Here is a 16,937-nt window from a genome sequence, read left to right on the forward strand (position 1 = left end):
TTGTGGTATGTGATTGTGAGTCCTGTGAAGCGGAGAGAATAGTTACATAGTTTTGTGATTGATGTCCTGTTTTTCAGAATGTCAAGTTTTAGAAGTCTCAACCTATTTTTGTGCTCAGAAAAAAAAGTCAGAAGATCCTTAACACCTTTGCCCCCACATACCTATGAGTAACATAGTGACACAGCTAATCAGGTTATATCATTTGGGATCATTTTAAAAAAAGCTTTTAAAATCATCCCTGACATGTATCCACTTAATTTTGCAAAATAGAGTTGAAAAGAGAGCCTAAGGAGGATGACCACATGAAAGAAGCTAGCACATACATCTTTGTTACATAATGTTGTAATATTTTGCTTTTTTGAACTTGCAAGGCCTATAGCTCAATCATATAAAATTAGAGAAGACAGTCTTGTTCCCAGTATAATCTCTGAAGACTGCTGAATTAGACAGCTAGCATTTTAGCATTTTTGGATGAAAGGTTTAGATGAATAGCTGTATTTCCATTTTCTTTAGGTGATATTTCTAAATTGAATTCAGCAGATATTGGAGTATTAAAATAAGTCAAGAAGAAGTTAGTCTTTCTTTAGAGTATTGTAAATGTGGCTTAAGAGTAACTTGCTGTGGAGTACTAAACTAATGCCATTTTGTGTGAATTTAAACGTCAGATGAGATGTAAATTGTGGAACATTGTAACTTCAATTTAATTTAGCTTTGGTTCAGATACCTCTTTGAAGTGACAGTGTCATATACATACTAGTACCCATTAATACTGTGTTTTACATAGTGAAGCAGTGGCAAGCATTGACATTAAAAATAACATGCTAAAAAACATGGGGGTTAAAATGAGACCAGAATGCAAGAACCTGAGCTAACAAGGACACAGTTTCACGGGGGTTGGAGGAATCTTATTAGAAAACTAAAATAGCAGCATTGTTTTTAATTTCACAGGGAACATAACCACTGTTGAAAGTGAGGATAGGCATATTTACTTTTAAGACAATAAAAGCTGAAGTCTTAGCTTTGAGTGGGTGATAAGAAATTACTGTCTTGTTAGCATGCTTCTGGCTGTCCTGTGAGATCTGTTAACAATCCCTGGAATTCTAGGAATTTCTTTACTCTTCATTTGTTATGCTTGAAGGTTTCTAAACATTTTAAAAACTACTAAATTAAGGTAACTCCTTTTTCCTCATACTATTATGTCATATTTTCATTGCATCTTGTTGGCATTTATGTTATCCACTCATATCTATATATAAAATAAAAGTTTTGTCGCAGGGATTATTGGTGCTAACGATCTGATTAGAACTGAGTATTCAAATGTATGCATAGTTGTAGCCTTTACTCTGAGTCATGGAGGGATGCTGGGGTGATATATCTGTGTGCTGTTTTGGGGTGATGTGGGTGTCAGACCATTTAACGAACTGTAGTGTTGGGTGTTTCTTTGAGCTCTTTTTTTCAACAGCTTTGGGGTTTTTTTCAGGTTTTCATTAATTGCTGCAGAGTCTGCCCTCTGCTGTGCTCCTCACCACAGTTTAGGACTTGTCAGCACAGCTGTGTTGAAGCTTTATTGAGGATACAAAATATGAACAGAGCCTAGAACATAAATGCTATGTTACAGAATTGCTTAACTGACCCCGGCAAGCCTTTTAACTTTTTTGTCTGGCTGTGACTTTTAGCAATAAGCTTCTTGAAACCGACTTTAGTTTGTTTCTGTTGTCATTCCCTCTCACCCCAGCTGTAACATTATTCTCCTCCCTATCCATTTTTCATTGGATCTAAAAAGCAGGAATTAATAATGTGTAAGTGGTAGTGTATATTTAAAACAAAGGGAATTGTGGTATATGATATGTTTATTCTTAGTGTTTCCAATCTCTTAGTGTTTCAAATCTCAGTCAATTTAGGAAGCACTTTGTTTGTGTAACTGAAAAAAAAAAGTGTTGATAAATGCAGTAGAAAGATGTGTTACAACTACGGAAAGCTTCGTGTGGAGTGCTTCTCTGCTATCGTGTGTGGCTTGACCTGTGCTATCAATTTTAGCTGATTAAAGGAGCTCACTGTTGCTATGCTAACCAAGAAAGGTTGCAGCTGATAGAACACGAAGCATTTGTCTTTCACAGTGAGATGGGCAGGAATTTAAATAAGCCTTAATTGTTCCTCCCTCTTCATACAACTGCTGCAAAGGTACCTTGCATATGTTTTCCTACAAAGGTGCTGTTGCTGGAAGGAGGCCTGAGAGAAGTGGCTGCTGACTGACATGATGTACAGCTCTTATTGGTGCCTGTTTTTCATGGAAAACACTTGGTTTGTATCTGTTTTGTAGGGAGTCACCTTGTGTCTTCTGAAGTTGATAGTGTAGGCCCATTCTCGATCTGTGACTTTTGAGTGGTGACATTGCATTAACAGATAAACAAGCCTAATAAAATCCGATGTCTTGTCTTAAATAGAGCACAGTTCTTAGATGTAATACCAATGTGATATAAAAATGTGCTTATAATGTCCCAGGTTTGCAGGCTGAGCAATTTGTTTATACTGTTCATAAATCTGGAATCTAACCTTAGCATTTGAATTTTCAGTTTCTCTGTGTTTTAATGCTTCAAATTAACATTGCTTTTGTTGTGGTATGAATGTAACTTCGAAACCGCTAACAATGAAAATAATGATCAGTTTGAGGGTTTTGTCCTTCTAGCTGTTGATCCACATATCTGGAACATTTAAGTGAGTGTGGAATGCTAAAACCTCTCGGCATGTCTGAGAGCCCTTAGAAATTCACATGTACTGAGTTACTGTGCTTGACAGGTGTTAAAATGAACCCTGTTTTGAAATCATTAAAACAAGTGTCAGCTGGATATTAAAGGAAGAGTTTGCTTACAATACTAGAGTCTATGCTAGAATATCTAGTTATAGGAAAGAATAGTTTAAATAATAATATTAGACTGAAAAATCAAACCATGCCAGAAGTCATTTTCTTGAACATGTTGCAAAGCTAGTGTAAAAATTCTTTTTTTCATTACAGATTTTTTTTGTAAATTAAAGACAAGAGGTATCAAGGTATTATCATAAATTTTGTAACTTTTACTTATTTTTGCAAAACATTAGTCTGTTCCAGGCTATATCAATTATTTCAGGTACTATTAAGAGTCATAGGAAATATCTGTGAACTACTTTCTGTCATAAACTCCAACCTTTAACTATCATCAAGTAGTGGTAGTAATTTTTATGCTGTGCAATGTGATTTGTGCTTTCCTTTATGTAACTGCTTTCCAAGTTTCCTAATCTTGCAGATTCACTGAAATCCCATTGAAGAAAAAATGGTGCCTAGGAAATGATGCAAGGAAAGCTGGAAATTATTTTTTATTTTCCTATACCGAGCTTCCATTTGTAGAATTATTGAAGTGTTTTACTTTGTTATTTTGTGATTTTTATGACTTAGGTTTTGCTTTCCTAGAATCTGAAGTACTGAGTAAAAATACCAGAAGACACACTGTTATGTGAGCCATTTATAATACATGGCAGAGACCTGTAGCATAGTTTTATGCTCATATTTTATTAGTAGTTCAGATATTGGGAAGCATCTTGTATGTGATTTTAATCTAATTTCTAATCCACTTCAGCAACCTAGAATTCATCTTCCAGTTGTTTTTAATTAATATTTTAATATACCATGTCTGTTGTAGTATATGGCTTTAAGCTGATGATAAATCCTTGCACTGTGCTAATGTTTAATATCTATTTCTTGTTTTTATATTAAAATTACAAATGTAGGTTGGGATTTTACATTCTAATCTCTGCCAAAACTAATGAAATTTTACTGGAGGTAAGCACTGAACTTCCTTGCAGTCATTCAGAATTTGCAGCTTTAATGAATTTTAAAAAGGGAACTATCAGATGTAATCATACTTCTAGCAATGAAAGAATTTTAAACACTGCTGAAATGTAACACACAACCTCAGCCTCCAGAAAATGTCATTTTTACTCTTTGGAAGTCGCTGAAGCAAAACAAATTTAATTTTACTGTACAGAATTTAGTTGTTAAAGCAATTAGGATTGCTATGCACACCAGCCACAGTCCCCAGGAAGCAAGTGAAAACTTGAACCACCTTACAGCACTTTTATTTCAGTCTCTGTTAGTATATATTTTATTCTAGCATCAGCCTTGCACACCAAGATGGTTGCATTTATGTATGTTTATTCTTTTACGGAGCTTTTGGGGTCTGTGCTTTGTTTAGTGTATTCAGGGTGTTTAAAAAGATGATAGAAGCCTGACATTGCTAGCTGTGAAGAATGAAGGCTTGTAAAATACAGTATTTTTGAGAATAGTAAGTATAGTTACCAAGACAGTACTTGTGCTTTTTCTTTAATTTTGCTGTTACGAACTTGCGTCAGAAGTATGGCTTGTTTGCTGTTCATAATTACATCCCAGTCAGAATTTTATATGATGCCCAGTGATGACCAGAGTGAATGAAGTGCTGTTTTTTAATAGCTGTACTAACATTATCAGTTTTTAGAAATCTTCCTCTGGAGGCCAAAAATAAAAGTAATCTGTGAAGAAGAGACTTTCACATACACTCTCCAGGACTGTGTTGGTAAGACTTGTGATACAAAGTTGGACTGAGAGTCATAAATCTGGTTTATTTTGGAAAGCTCTATGTGTCATGTGGAAACACTGAGATTCCCCAGTTAGATATCGGCAGTTCAAAGCAAGATGTTCAAAGCCATGGTTTAACCCTATTAAACTTTGAGCAGTCAAGCTGTGTAACAGGCTCTTGTACATATCTGGAAAGTATAGGAACTGCTACTACCAAGTTCTGAAGTAGAAAGGAATTCTCTTAATTACAAATGCTATTATATAGACTGTACAAATGAAGTAGTAAAAATTATTGTTCTTGAGTAAGTTGGCAATTTTTTCTCCATAGAACTAAATATTAATTTGGCAAAATAAGCTTCTCTTGTTTTATTGGATAATCAACAATTTGCAGAGAACAGACTTGGTGTAACAACCTTCCCTTATTGTTGCTGTCACAGAATTTTTAAAATTGCAAAAGAAACCTTCAGAAAGAAAAACCAAGGGAACAATTTCTGAAATCGTTCATCTTATGACTTTTGATGCCATGCATATTGTTTAAAATAAAATTTTCTTTTCCTAGTATCTCCCTTAAGCTGAATCTTATTTTTAATCTCAGCTATGCCACACCTTAATTTGAGAACCAAATTAAAGGTTTTATCAGTGTAATATTTTACATTTTGCATCCTTAGGACCATTGTGGAAAAGGACTTGAGAGCTGATATGTTTTGTTTTTTTTTTTCCCCTTACGTGTTTATTTCATTTATTGCAGTTGGGCAATAGCATTCTTTCCAAAACAGTTAGAGATGATGATTTGTTATGTCTGATCCAGACCTGAGACAACAGGAAGAAGGAGAGGGGCTTAGGTTTGGAAGGGGTCACTCTTTATCAGAAGTTCTTTGATTAAAGGAAGTTGTTCAGTATTCCAGACTTGCATGCTTATGCTTTTATGGTTTACCAGCTAGTTATGTATGGGATCAGGTTTTCGTGTATTTGGTTTGGTGTTTGCATAAGGTCAAATATTAGGTTGCCTGATAACATGGTATTTTGTATCATCTTTTGTATAATCGGGGTGTGATTCTTCTGCTGTACTGTTTATTGCTGGTTTTAGAAGTATCTAGCTTTCTGGGACACCAGAAATACTTTTTATTTAAAATTCCAAAATTCTTGAGTTGTCATTGTGGTTTTCTGACTATTGCTGTTAAAATGTGACTACAAGAGAGCTCTGATTTTCTGTAGCTTTTGTTTCTTTTTTACTTGATTGACTCAGATCTTGAATACTGAAAGTAGGCAGCTATTATCACAGGTCACTTAAATGTCTTGGTACCCTGTTCAAAGAATTTATATGTCCTTTGTGTCTTTCACACAGTTTATACTGAAAATGTAACCAGTGTTACTAAGGCTGCCTTTTACTCCAGACTGTATTTTTGTTTCTCTTGTCTTCAGTTCACATTACTAAACTAAAGAGATTTTAAATCATCTCACTCTATATACATTTTTGTAACTGGCATTTGAAATTTGATGGAGGATATGTAGCTAATCCTACTGTAAATATTCTTGACCAGATTTTAAGCATTGGCCATCAACTCAATTTTCTGATACTACTTTCTGATTAAGATTTCACTAGAGAGTGTGACATCATTTAGCTTACACATGATTGAGTGTAAAATTGTGTTTTGCTTCTTGCAGGTCCTCAAACCCTGTTTTTGACTTTTTTAGTGGTGGTTAAATGGGTATTATTCATCCCCTCAGCACCTTATTCACTGTTTCAGCACCTGTTGGTTGTACCCTATAGACTCAGGAATGTGAGTTTTTTTCAGCTTGTCACAGTTGAAAAGTGATTAATGTAGCTTTGAAAGGCTCAGTGTTCAGACAAGCTGTGGCCAATACAATTTGAATTTAAAAGAATTTCAATTATCTTCCATCCACAGTTAAAATAGTGGTCTTTGCAATTTTATTGTTGCCAATGAGGCTTCCTTTTTGGGGATTGGTATTTCTGTACAGAGAAGTTGCCTTTTCAGAAGGGGAAATGTAGCTTCCTGAGGATCGTTTGGCTAATTTTTTCTCCACCTTACTCTGACTTTCACAGAACTTTTTCTTAAAGTGATGCTTTATATAACCCTCTCTAAATGCTAAATTTATATGGCTTTATTCTTTGAAAAGCTGTTCTAAGTTGGGCACTAACTGAAGGATTTACAGCCACTGAGTAATTGTGGGGTACTTGAATGCTAGCCCCAGTACCTTGGAGGTTTTGATCAGCTTTTTTTGTTTCTGAATGTGTGAGTGCTGAGTATTGGATGTTGATCAGTGGAGTGCAATTAAGTGTCTTATAAGGGCAAAAAAGAATTTTTACTACCATAAAAATGCTTTAATTTAATTTTCTTATTGGGATGATTTTAGTAATAACTATTTTAGTAGCAGGGGGTAGAGAGGAAACAAGTAAAGGAAATAATTTTGTTGTTGCTGTATGCTCTGTGCTACTCCTCATGAAAATGAAAAGCTCTACATATTTAGAATTGCAAGCCGGCAAAAACTTGTGTAGGAGTTTCTATTTCTTCTTCTCCCAAGCAGAACTATAGATATTTAATTTTCAACTTAATTACAGTGTAAACATCCTTCCCTTCCTCCTCCAAACACAAAACATTTGGTATAAGAATGTAGGTGGTTTTGGTTTTTTTGGGGTTTTTTTCTGTCTTGGTGCTTCCAGTGTGTAATAAAACTTAAAGATATTTCATATTATTTCTTTTCAGTAAAATTAAAGAAAATATAAAATGTAACTTGAAAATTTAAGTATAGTGGTAATATGGTACACAACTGTTTGTTAATTTTATGACCTTTTGATTGGACAGATTGCCAATAATGATCACTGACGGAAAGGCAGTTAGTCATAAGTTCGTTAACTTTATGAAGTATTGGGTATAAAACACACTGTTACATGTATTATATTTAAGAGATGAGTGGTTATATTTATCAGGACACTTAAGCTCTTTAGCCTGAATCATCAGGAATAAGAAACCAGATTAAGCTTTGTGTAGTATAGTGGAATGTCATACTTGACTGTGGAAATTAATTATTACTCTCTGTCAAATCTGTATGTCCGTACTCCCACACAAGGATTTTAACTCTTGTATTTAATCCTTCCTGCTTTAATGCATACCTATAGGAAGTATTAAGAGTAGCTGCTAACCAGAATTCTTCAGACCCTTATCAACTAGGACTTTATCTGTATTTGTAATTGTGTAGGTGCAGCTCCTGCCTACTTTAGATAGTATCTTTTGGATGAACTCTATGTCAGACCTGTCTTCTCTGAATCCAGGAAGCAATGTTTACATAAAATGGCTCAATTTATAAACAATAAATGCAAATATCTTTACTTGTGTTCAGCATACTCAAGTTCTTATGAACATGTTGTTTATAACAAGTTTTTCATACTTAGTGTCTGTAGGATTATAAGCATGGTTTGTGTTGGAATTTTTAAGAATGAAAGTACAAATTAAAACATGAGTGAGAACCCTCTGAAAACTGCTTTTTTGCAATTGTGTTAAGTACAGAATCACCACGGTTTTTTACTGAGGAATAAAAGATTTTAACTTTAGTTGGAACAGTGCTCCTTTTCTGACATTGGCACCTGAAGTCTACCAAAATATGTGAAACAGATTTGTAAGGATTCTGTAGTTCTTAGTAGGGGAAGAGCCACTTTGTAAATTTGGATGCAACATTCCATTGTTCTGATGCCTGGGGACCTTAGGTGTTTTCTTATTGGTCCAATTATTCACTAATTTTTTTTTTTTTTAATATCTGTCATTAGATTTTCCTCCTGGATGCCTCTTCAAGTGTCTTGTGATGGAAGGGACGTATTTTTGAATCTATAATGGATTTTACACAATATCATAACACAAACTGGCCTAATAGCAGCATTTTGGTTTGAAGAGCATAAGCATAATTACAAATAATCATGACAACTTCTCATATGAATGGACATATCACAGAAGACTCTGACAATGAAACAAAAAATGTGGATCTTGTGTCTCCTGAGGAACCTCAGAAGCACAGAGAAATGGCTGTTGATTGCCCTGGGGACTTGGGCTCCAGGATGATGCCCATGCGGCGCAGTGCTCAACTGGAGCGAATCCGTCAGCAACAGGAGGACATAAGGCGCAGACGAGAAGAAGAGGGAAGGAAACAAGAACTGGACCTTACTGCTTCCATGAGGCTGAAGAAATTAGCACAAATTCCTCCTAAAACTGGAATAGATAATCCAATATTTGACACAGAAGAAGGGATTGTTTTGGAGAGTCCTCATTACACTGTGAAAACACTAGGTAGGTAAAATGCAGTGAGTGGGCTAACAGAGTAAAGATTCATTTGATATTAATGCTCTTTTAGGCCACTGTAAACCTAATTTAGCTAATCTTTCCTAAACATCTTTAAAGTCTTCTTGTCCTTCAGATTTGTAGTGGTTTGGGGTATGTTTATTTAGCCAAACATCAGGCTATGTAGCTTAGCAAGTGGCTCTTCAAAACTGATCCATTTGGGGAACAGTTAAATACCTTGTGGATAATAATTAATTTAGTCAATGTGTCTATCTTCTCAAGGCTGGGGAAAACCATGTAAGTAATACCCAATTTTATGATGTTTGATGAACTGTAGACCAGAATAAGGAATGAATAAACATAAATTGTAATTTAAAATAAAAAAGTTGTTGATGCTTTAAGGAGAAACATAATAGTGCTTTTTTCCCATTCTGTCTTGCATTATCAATTGCCACCTGATAAAGATGTCATACCAATACATCTCTTAAAGTATTGGTCTTGATAATGAAAATCTGCTTAGGCATTGATGAAAATGTAATGTTAATAATTTTTGAAGAAATGGATACTGAATTTTTTTGTTTCATAGTTGTCATTGTTTTAAGTGTGGTTGTTTAGAGAAAGTTTCTAACCTTTCTTCCTCAGACGTAAGTATTTTAAATAAAATGTGGTGTGTCACTGGAGTGAAAAAGATGCACTGAGAATCTGTGGGAGTCCTGTTCAGATTTCAAAATCCATACCTGTTCAGAGATCCAGATTGCTTTGGAGGCAACCTTTTTTTCTGGGCTGCACCAAAGTTTCTTGATTTTTCTTTTTTTTCCCTTTCCTATTGGCTGGTAGTTGAGAATACAGAGTGAAAAATAGCTATGCAATTGCTAATTTCTTGTTTTTTACTTCATCTCTAGTATTTGTGTGCCTGAGCAGCAATTCTGCTAGAGACATGTCTCTGCTCCATAACCTCTGGTAATCCTTATTGTACAAATCCCTCTTTAGGAAAATTTAGATTGAAAGGGTCATCAGGAAGTCATCCTGTTCAACCTCCTGGGGAGAGCAGGGTCAGTTCCAAAGAAGGGTGTACTTTTTTTAGTGCAGGGCTTGTCAGCTGAGAAATCTCTCTGTAAGAAGCAGATTCTGTAGTTAACTTTATGAAGTGCTAGGCATTTGATTGTAAAATTCTCTCCTTGGAAGGAACACAAAGCAGAAGATACAAAAATGGATGTCAGACAGTAAAAGTGTCTTCATTTGGGAGTTGCTTAGCCACAGTGGCAAGCTGTGAAGACTGCTGAAGGAATTGGAAATTGAAACTAGAGAAGGGAGGAAAGTGTGACTTGGAATTAGAAAGCTGGGGCTAGGTTTCGTGCTGGAGGTGCTGAGATCATGGAGGGAGGATTGGTGGAAAGCAATGGGCAAAGCAGCTACCCATGGAGGCTGGTAGGGATGAGAAGTGAGAAACATACATCAGTCTGACATACTTGAGAACCAGCTAGGAGCTGGTGTGGACTGAAGCTGTTTGAACAGGAGAAATAACAGTGAAGAAATTACTGTGTTGGTGAAGGATGGGTTTTAAAATCTCTCCGTGGGGAACTCAGAAGGGTTCTAGCTTTGGGAGAATCTGAGGGATTGTCCAAGTGTTTGTGAAAAGCTGGAAGTAGGAAATTAGTTTTGGCTCAGCAAGAATAGAAGATGGGAAATTGGTATTGAATAGAAGCTAGGATTCTTTGAATACTAGGTGTAAGAAGAGAAATGCTAAACACTGGAAACAAGAAGATTATAGAGCTGTGTGTCTGTGGAAATAGATAAATTAGGAAATAATATATGGTATGAAGTCACCTTACTAGGTGGCTTGGTCCACTTCTGTAATTGAAATTTGGGTCTTGTCATTTGGATCATTAAGATTTAAGAAGAGAGGATTTATAGTTCAGCATTCCATGAGCCAGGAGTGCCTTTGTGGCCAAGAAAGCCAATGAGATCCTGCCTTAGGAAGAGCATTGGCAGCAGGTCAAGGGATCCTGCCCCTCTACTGAGCCCTGGTGAGGTCTCACCTGGAGTGCTGTGTCCAGTTCTGGGCTCCTCAGGACAAGAGAGACAGGGAGCTCCTGGAGTGGATCCACTGAAGTGCAACAAGAGGTCATCTCTTCTGGGGAAAGACTGAGGGAGCTGGGCCTGTTCAGACTCCAGAAGAGACAACTGAGAGGGGACCTCAGCAATGTCTGTCAGTATCTGAAGGGAGGGTGTCAGGCTCTTCTTGGTGGTGCCAAGCAATAGGACAAGAGGCAGTGGGTAAAAACTGATGCACAGGAAGTTCCACCTGAACATGAGGAAGAACTTCTTTACTGTGCAGGTGATCAAGCACTGGAACACATTGTTCACAGAGGCTGTGGATCCTCCCTCACTGGAGATACTCAAGAACTGTTTGGATGCAATCCTGTGCCATGTGCATTAGGATGACCCTGTTTGAGCAAAGAGATTGGACCAGATGACCACTGTGGTCCCTTCCAGCCTCACCCGCTGTGTGATTCTGTGATTAGGAGTAGTGCTTTTGATTGCACACAGCTATGATGTTGAATTGTTGTAAACATAGGAAAAAATAGTTCTAAATAAAATACTGGGTTTTTTTAACCTATATAGATCCCAAAGAATCTGTATTCAGTCACTAGTGTTGTCAAAAAGAGAGTTAAAATTTAAATTCAGTGAAGTGCTTCTGCAGTAACTTGAACTCTTACAAAATTTTCTTCTACTCTTAAGTATGTCCTTTTTCCAGTTTCTGGGTTAATCTTTCTAACATTTGTAACACAGCATCTGGCTGTTCCCTGTTTCCACTTTTATTGTCCAGGTTAAAGTGCTTTAGTCACATTCACAAATCTCTGAGATTACTTAGGAAAACTCCAAATAAACCTGGACAGGTGCTAGTGAATTATAGAGCTATTCAACTGTCCTTCTTTGGTATTTTTTAAAATACTGATTTTAATTTTGCTTTTGTGTGTGTGTGTTAGTCCACAGAGCTTCTTCTGAAGATACATCTTTTAAGTAAGAATATTGACCTATGTGTGTGTATTTTTAGTTTGGAAAATGTTTTGTAAGTGCCAGTGTCTAATTTGGCAGATCCTTGCCAAGTCTTTAGTGTTTTTATCAGCATAAAATAAAGCAGACTAGATTAAAGAAGTTGGAATTTATATATTAAAATAAAACAGGAGTCTTAACCAAAAGAATGTTAAAGGGCATGCTTGTTATCAAAACAGTATATGATTTAGACAGCTGTTTAAGTGGGAATAATAGTCTGTGCACCTAGCACATGTGCATATAAGTATTTACTGGCTTTTTCACAGCAATATGCTTCTATAAAATGCAGACTTTTTTGGTTTTCTACAGTTCATTCAGCTAATTTAGTTAAATGAGTAACTGACATTTCATGGAAGTAAGCCTTCCTGAAGTAAACCCTTTCTGGCTACAGTGATGATTATTTTTTAAAGCTGCCTATTTTTTGCTTTTATACCTTGGCCAAAACTTACTTATAAATATGTTATAAATAAACTTCCTGAAATACTGTTTTATCCAAAACTACTTGTCCTAGCTATGTGATTCAAGTTCTGTTTGAAGCATTGAAGTGCTTGTTCCAGCACATAGATTACTCTATAGAAAAGTTTGGGAATGAAGACATTGGTGTTGAGATATAATAAAGCCTGTCTTCTTAAGTTTGCTCTTAACTTTTTGTTTAAGGTGATAAAAACTATCTATTTTCTTTTCTTAGTTTTCTAATCTAACACATTAAGCTGTGACTGCACGTCCTCCCCTGCAGTTGCATACTTTTGCCCTGGCAGTCTTTTGATTAATGTGTATATCTCACAGTGCTCAGTCACATTCCAGCCATTTCATAGTCTGAGGGAAAAAGGCTGCAACACTTCATGTAAAAGAAGACTTGACAAAACACAGTATTTGATTGCTAATTGATCTGCAATTTAAAAATGGACTTGTTCTGCAAAAGAACCCTGACTTTTCTGTGAGTAAATGCAGATGTTGGTCTTACTGAACTTTTTTTTTTCTTCAAGACAACCCTTTTTATAGGAAATATCTGGAGTCTTTTGTTACCTTGTGCTTTTTTGTATTGTTGTTACTTTAAACAGATTGAAACCAACAAAAAAAAAAAAAAAAAAGAAACAAAACAAAAAAAACCCCTGCATCATAATCTCATCTGTGATATAGATTTCAAAAGCAGGAACCTAGAGAGAATTAGGCATGCATAAAGTCAGATTTGTGTGTGATTCTATGTGTATGGTTTTTTATTAAACAAGTGACTAGGAAAAGGAGTGCTACCTTTTGAGGAATACATTTCACTCCTATGAAGCATTATTTCTGTTTTATAATTGTGTTGAGGTGGGTGTTTGTTTGCTGTTTTGTGCTGGGGGCAAATCATTTGGTATAAAGCTTTGGTATCCAGCCGATGAAGCCTCAGTGTAGAAGGGAATTATACAGGGAAGAGAGTACTGTGGTAGTTTGTAATAAAGGGCAGCACAGAAGGAGCTACCAAAAGGCTAAAAAGAGAAAATGTAAAGACATCTAAGAACAGGATGTCTTTGTTATAGGTACAGAGTAAGATGTCTGTCTTTCTATATGAATTCATATCTTACATGAAACATGTATTAGAATTGTGTGTGTATATGTGTGTTTGTATTTGAATTTTCAGATATGTAAGAGTTCAGAAATAATGGAGTAAATTAATTAGGAGGAGAGAAAAAAAGCAAGGTTCTTCTCTAACATCTCACTGCTTTTTGAATCCAATAACCATAACAAATAGCAGAAGTTTGAGTTAGTATGTTTTTTAACCAAGCAGGTGTCAGGAGCTATACAATAACATGTGTTTCACATACTTCTTTTTCCCTTTATGCTTGAAAGTAGTGCACTTCCTCAGACTTGGGAGATTGAGTTGAAGAAGTACTGAAGTACTTCAGTACTGTGTTCAGTACATTAGATGAGAATTTTGCGAGCTGACAACGTCCTATTTAGCAAATATTCTCACTTGTGGAGTGTTCTTTAGCCTTCTCTTGAAATGGCATTTCTCCCCGTGTGATAAGCAGTATATTGTGTATACAGTTTCCTAGTGAGACATTGGCTACCATAATTAGTGTTCTGAGCTGTACTGGATATCAGCAGTGGAATATCCTGCACATCCAGTATCCAAGCTTTCTGTGCAGCTTTTGTCCTACTGCCCTTTGTTTCCTTGGTGGTTACAGGAAGAAGTCCTTGACCTTTGGTGGGTAGGATGTTTTTAGTATGTGTGAAATGGTTTTGGAGGGGTTTTATTGCTATTTTTTATTGTCCTGCAGACAGTAACGTACAAGAGTAGTAGCCCTGGCTTGTTGGATTCCTTTTATAATACAGAAGACTTAACTTGCAAACTCAGACTTGACAGCTTGTATGTAGATATGGTTTGCCTGAAATTAAAACAATTAAACTTCTTGGAAATGCATATTTATTAGGCTTTATGGTTTTCATGTGCCCTTTTATCAACCATTTTTTATGTTGGGCTCAAAAAATTTGAGTCTAGGCTGGTGTTCAGTGTACTGATGAATTTGTGGTTAAAAATATGTAAGGGGAACGTCTTGACGAAGTATTCATGTTAGTGATCATTATCTGCTGTGGTTTTTCATGTTAAAAATGCAACTTAGCTGATGTCCTGATAGTGTTCCTGATTTTATTAACTCATAATAAATAAATGAAGATTGCTAAAACTTTAAAATTGCTCTCAAAGCTGTTATGTTGGTATCAGTATCAACTGACAGTTTTAAAATTTGGGATTTTCTTTATTGTTCATTTTCTTTAAATACCAAGGTTCAAAAGTTCTAGCTTACTTGAATTTATTAAAATGTTAGATAGCTGAACAGCTTCCTGTGGCTGAACAGGTTTTTTTCAAATGTGTGAAAACATGTATATTATTTAAGGCTCAAAATATGCATTGCGTTTTTGTCTACTTCAGAATTTCTTACCTGGGTTTGATTCTTATTCTGTGTTTTAGGTGGTTTCTGAAGTACTTAATTTTGAGAAGTGACCTATTTAGCAGAAATTTGGTTTGGCTTAAAATAATATAAAAATCTTCAGAAGGCACTTGTAAAGCATCAGATCAGTTCTTGAAACTCAAGAATGTTGTACATGTGTAGTACTCTGCAAACGTCCAGAAACTGGTTATTAAAATACTAAAATATTTTACTGCCCAAGCAGAACTCATATCCGTGTAGGTAAAAGATGTGGACTTTCTTTTGCTGTAGATAATTTTCAAAACTCATAGATGTTCATAGGTGATATTTTTTCATCTTTTTAATTTTAAAGTGCTAAGACTGAGCATAAGTTAATGTTTATAAATTGAGTGTAGTTTACTTATCTTACATTCATTCTATAAGTAAGCAGTATATAGTTGAGATACATAGATTTCTACCATATTTGATAGGTACACACAGAAAAGTGAACCAAGGTATCAGTGAATATTCGGTGCATCAAGATGAGCTTACAAATAAAGTCTTACTGCTGTTACTGACTTGGGGTGTTTTTTTTCCTTTTTTTTTCTTCTTTTTTTTTTTAACTCTTAATTCAGTTACATTCTGCTTCAAAATAGTTGGAATAACAGATAACTAATAAACTTGTATATATCACTGCTGGCTTAGAAACTGAACAGTAAAAAAAAAATTTTGTATAACTCTTAATATAAATATTACTTAGTTATCATTCTTGTTAACTCATATCTTATTTGTATTTTGTTATTTCTTACCTAGAAGTGGAAGAACTGTTAAATTCTCTTAAGCATATCCAGCACATTTTGGTAGACCCTCAGAGTCAAGAGGATATCTCACTCATTTTACAGCTTGTTCAAAACAGCGATTTTCAGAATGCATTTAAGATCCACAACGCTGTTACAGTCCACATGAACAAAGCCAGCCCTCCATATCCTCTCAGCTCCAATGCACAAGAACTAGCACAAGAGGTATGTACAGTATGCATCCCTGTGACATATGTGAAACCTATAATCATAGCTGCTGTTGAAATGCATACTTGTCAAGCTTGTCTGAGTGACTGTTGAATATGAAAGGGGTTATAATAGTCACTGATTGGAAATCTGGAAAAACCAGATACAGCAAACAGTAACCAGAAAAATATTTTGGGGGTAGGAACTCCCTCTTTAGCATGGATAGATATGTAAAAGAGAAGGTACTATGTCTAAACATAGGAAAAGGGAGTGGTTGTGATAATCTAACTCCCTTTCCGTTGGTATTCTTTATTTCAAGCATTCAGGAACTGAGTTACAGTTCTCTCTTATTGTGACTCTCCTCTAAGTTGAGCCATGGTTCTTAGACTGGGAGTCATCTGTGAAAATAGAAGCATACTGGAAGCAAGCCTTGTGCTTTAAATTGAGCAACAGATCCCTTAATACTTAATTTCAGTGCTTAATTATTGCTATGATTAAACTTCTTTTGGTCTGAGAGATGACTGCTCTTTTGTTAAGATCTGATACATTTTTTAGAAATTGCTAAAATACTCTAAAGGGCCACTCAGTAACTTTTGTCACAATTTTCCATGGTCTGTTGCAAGTATATATAGTAGTGAAGGGTGGCTACATCCTAAACCCATATATATTTTGTTAGCTCTGACCTAGGGAGCTTGAATACCAGCATCAGTGCAAGCATAGCACTGTAGTGTTCAGCAAAGCCAAATCCAGGGGCTGGGTAAAGGCTCCAGCATTTAGCACCCAGCAAACCAAACTGACTCAGGTACATGGGTTGGAGTATTTCAGTGTGGCTGCAAGTGATTGGTGTTGGTGTGTTTTTTGGGTTGGTTTGGTTGGTTTAGGATCTAGGTTTTTTTCTCCCTGAAGCAGTTTTTTTCAACAGCTTTTTCCACTCTCCTTTCTTTTACTAGAATTTAATCTTGTAAGCCCAGCAGCATTGTAGCAAGCTTGATGTTCTTTAGCAGAAGAAATTACTGACTTCTGAGAAACATCATTTAAATACAATCTAAAGATGCAGGTGCTGATTAAACCTCATCTTAGGATTTTCTTGTTTAGGTTTGTCAGTAAGACTGTG

General features: G+C 35.7%; 1 protein-coding gene across 3 annotated transcripts in view; it reads left to right on the forward strand.

Annotated features, from left to right (window-relative positions):
• PALS1 (protein associated with LIN7 1, MAGUK p55 family member) overlaps window positions 1–16,937 on the forward strand; it is a 55,631-nt gene that overhangs the window by 18,337 nt on the left and 20,357 nt on the right. For all 3 annotated transcript variants that reach the window (XM_068193142.1, XM_068193144.1, XM_068193143.1), the window contains exons 2-3: window positions 8,370–8,879; window positions 15,629–15,841. In XM_068193142.1, the coding sequence (XP_068049243.1) occupies window positions 8,517–8,879; window positions 15,629–15,841 (576 nt within the window). In that variant the 5' untranslated portion in view covers window positions 8,370–8,516. The remainder of the gene's footprint in view (window positions 1–8,369; window positions 8,880–15,628; window positions 15,842–16,937) is intronic.

Source organism: Anomalospiza imberbis, chromosome 6, assembly GCF_031753505.1.
Source record: "Anomalospiza imberbis isolate Cuckoo-Finch-1a 21T00152 chromosome 6, ASM3175350v1, whole genome shotgun sequence".
NCBI lineage: Eukaryota > Metazoa > Chordata > Aves > Passeriformes > Viduidae > Anomalospiza > Anomalospiza imberbis.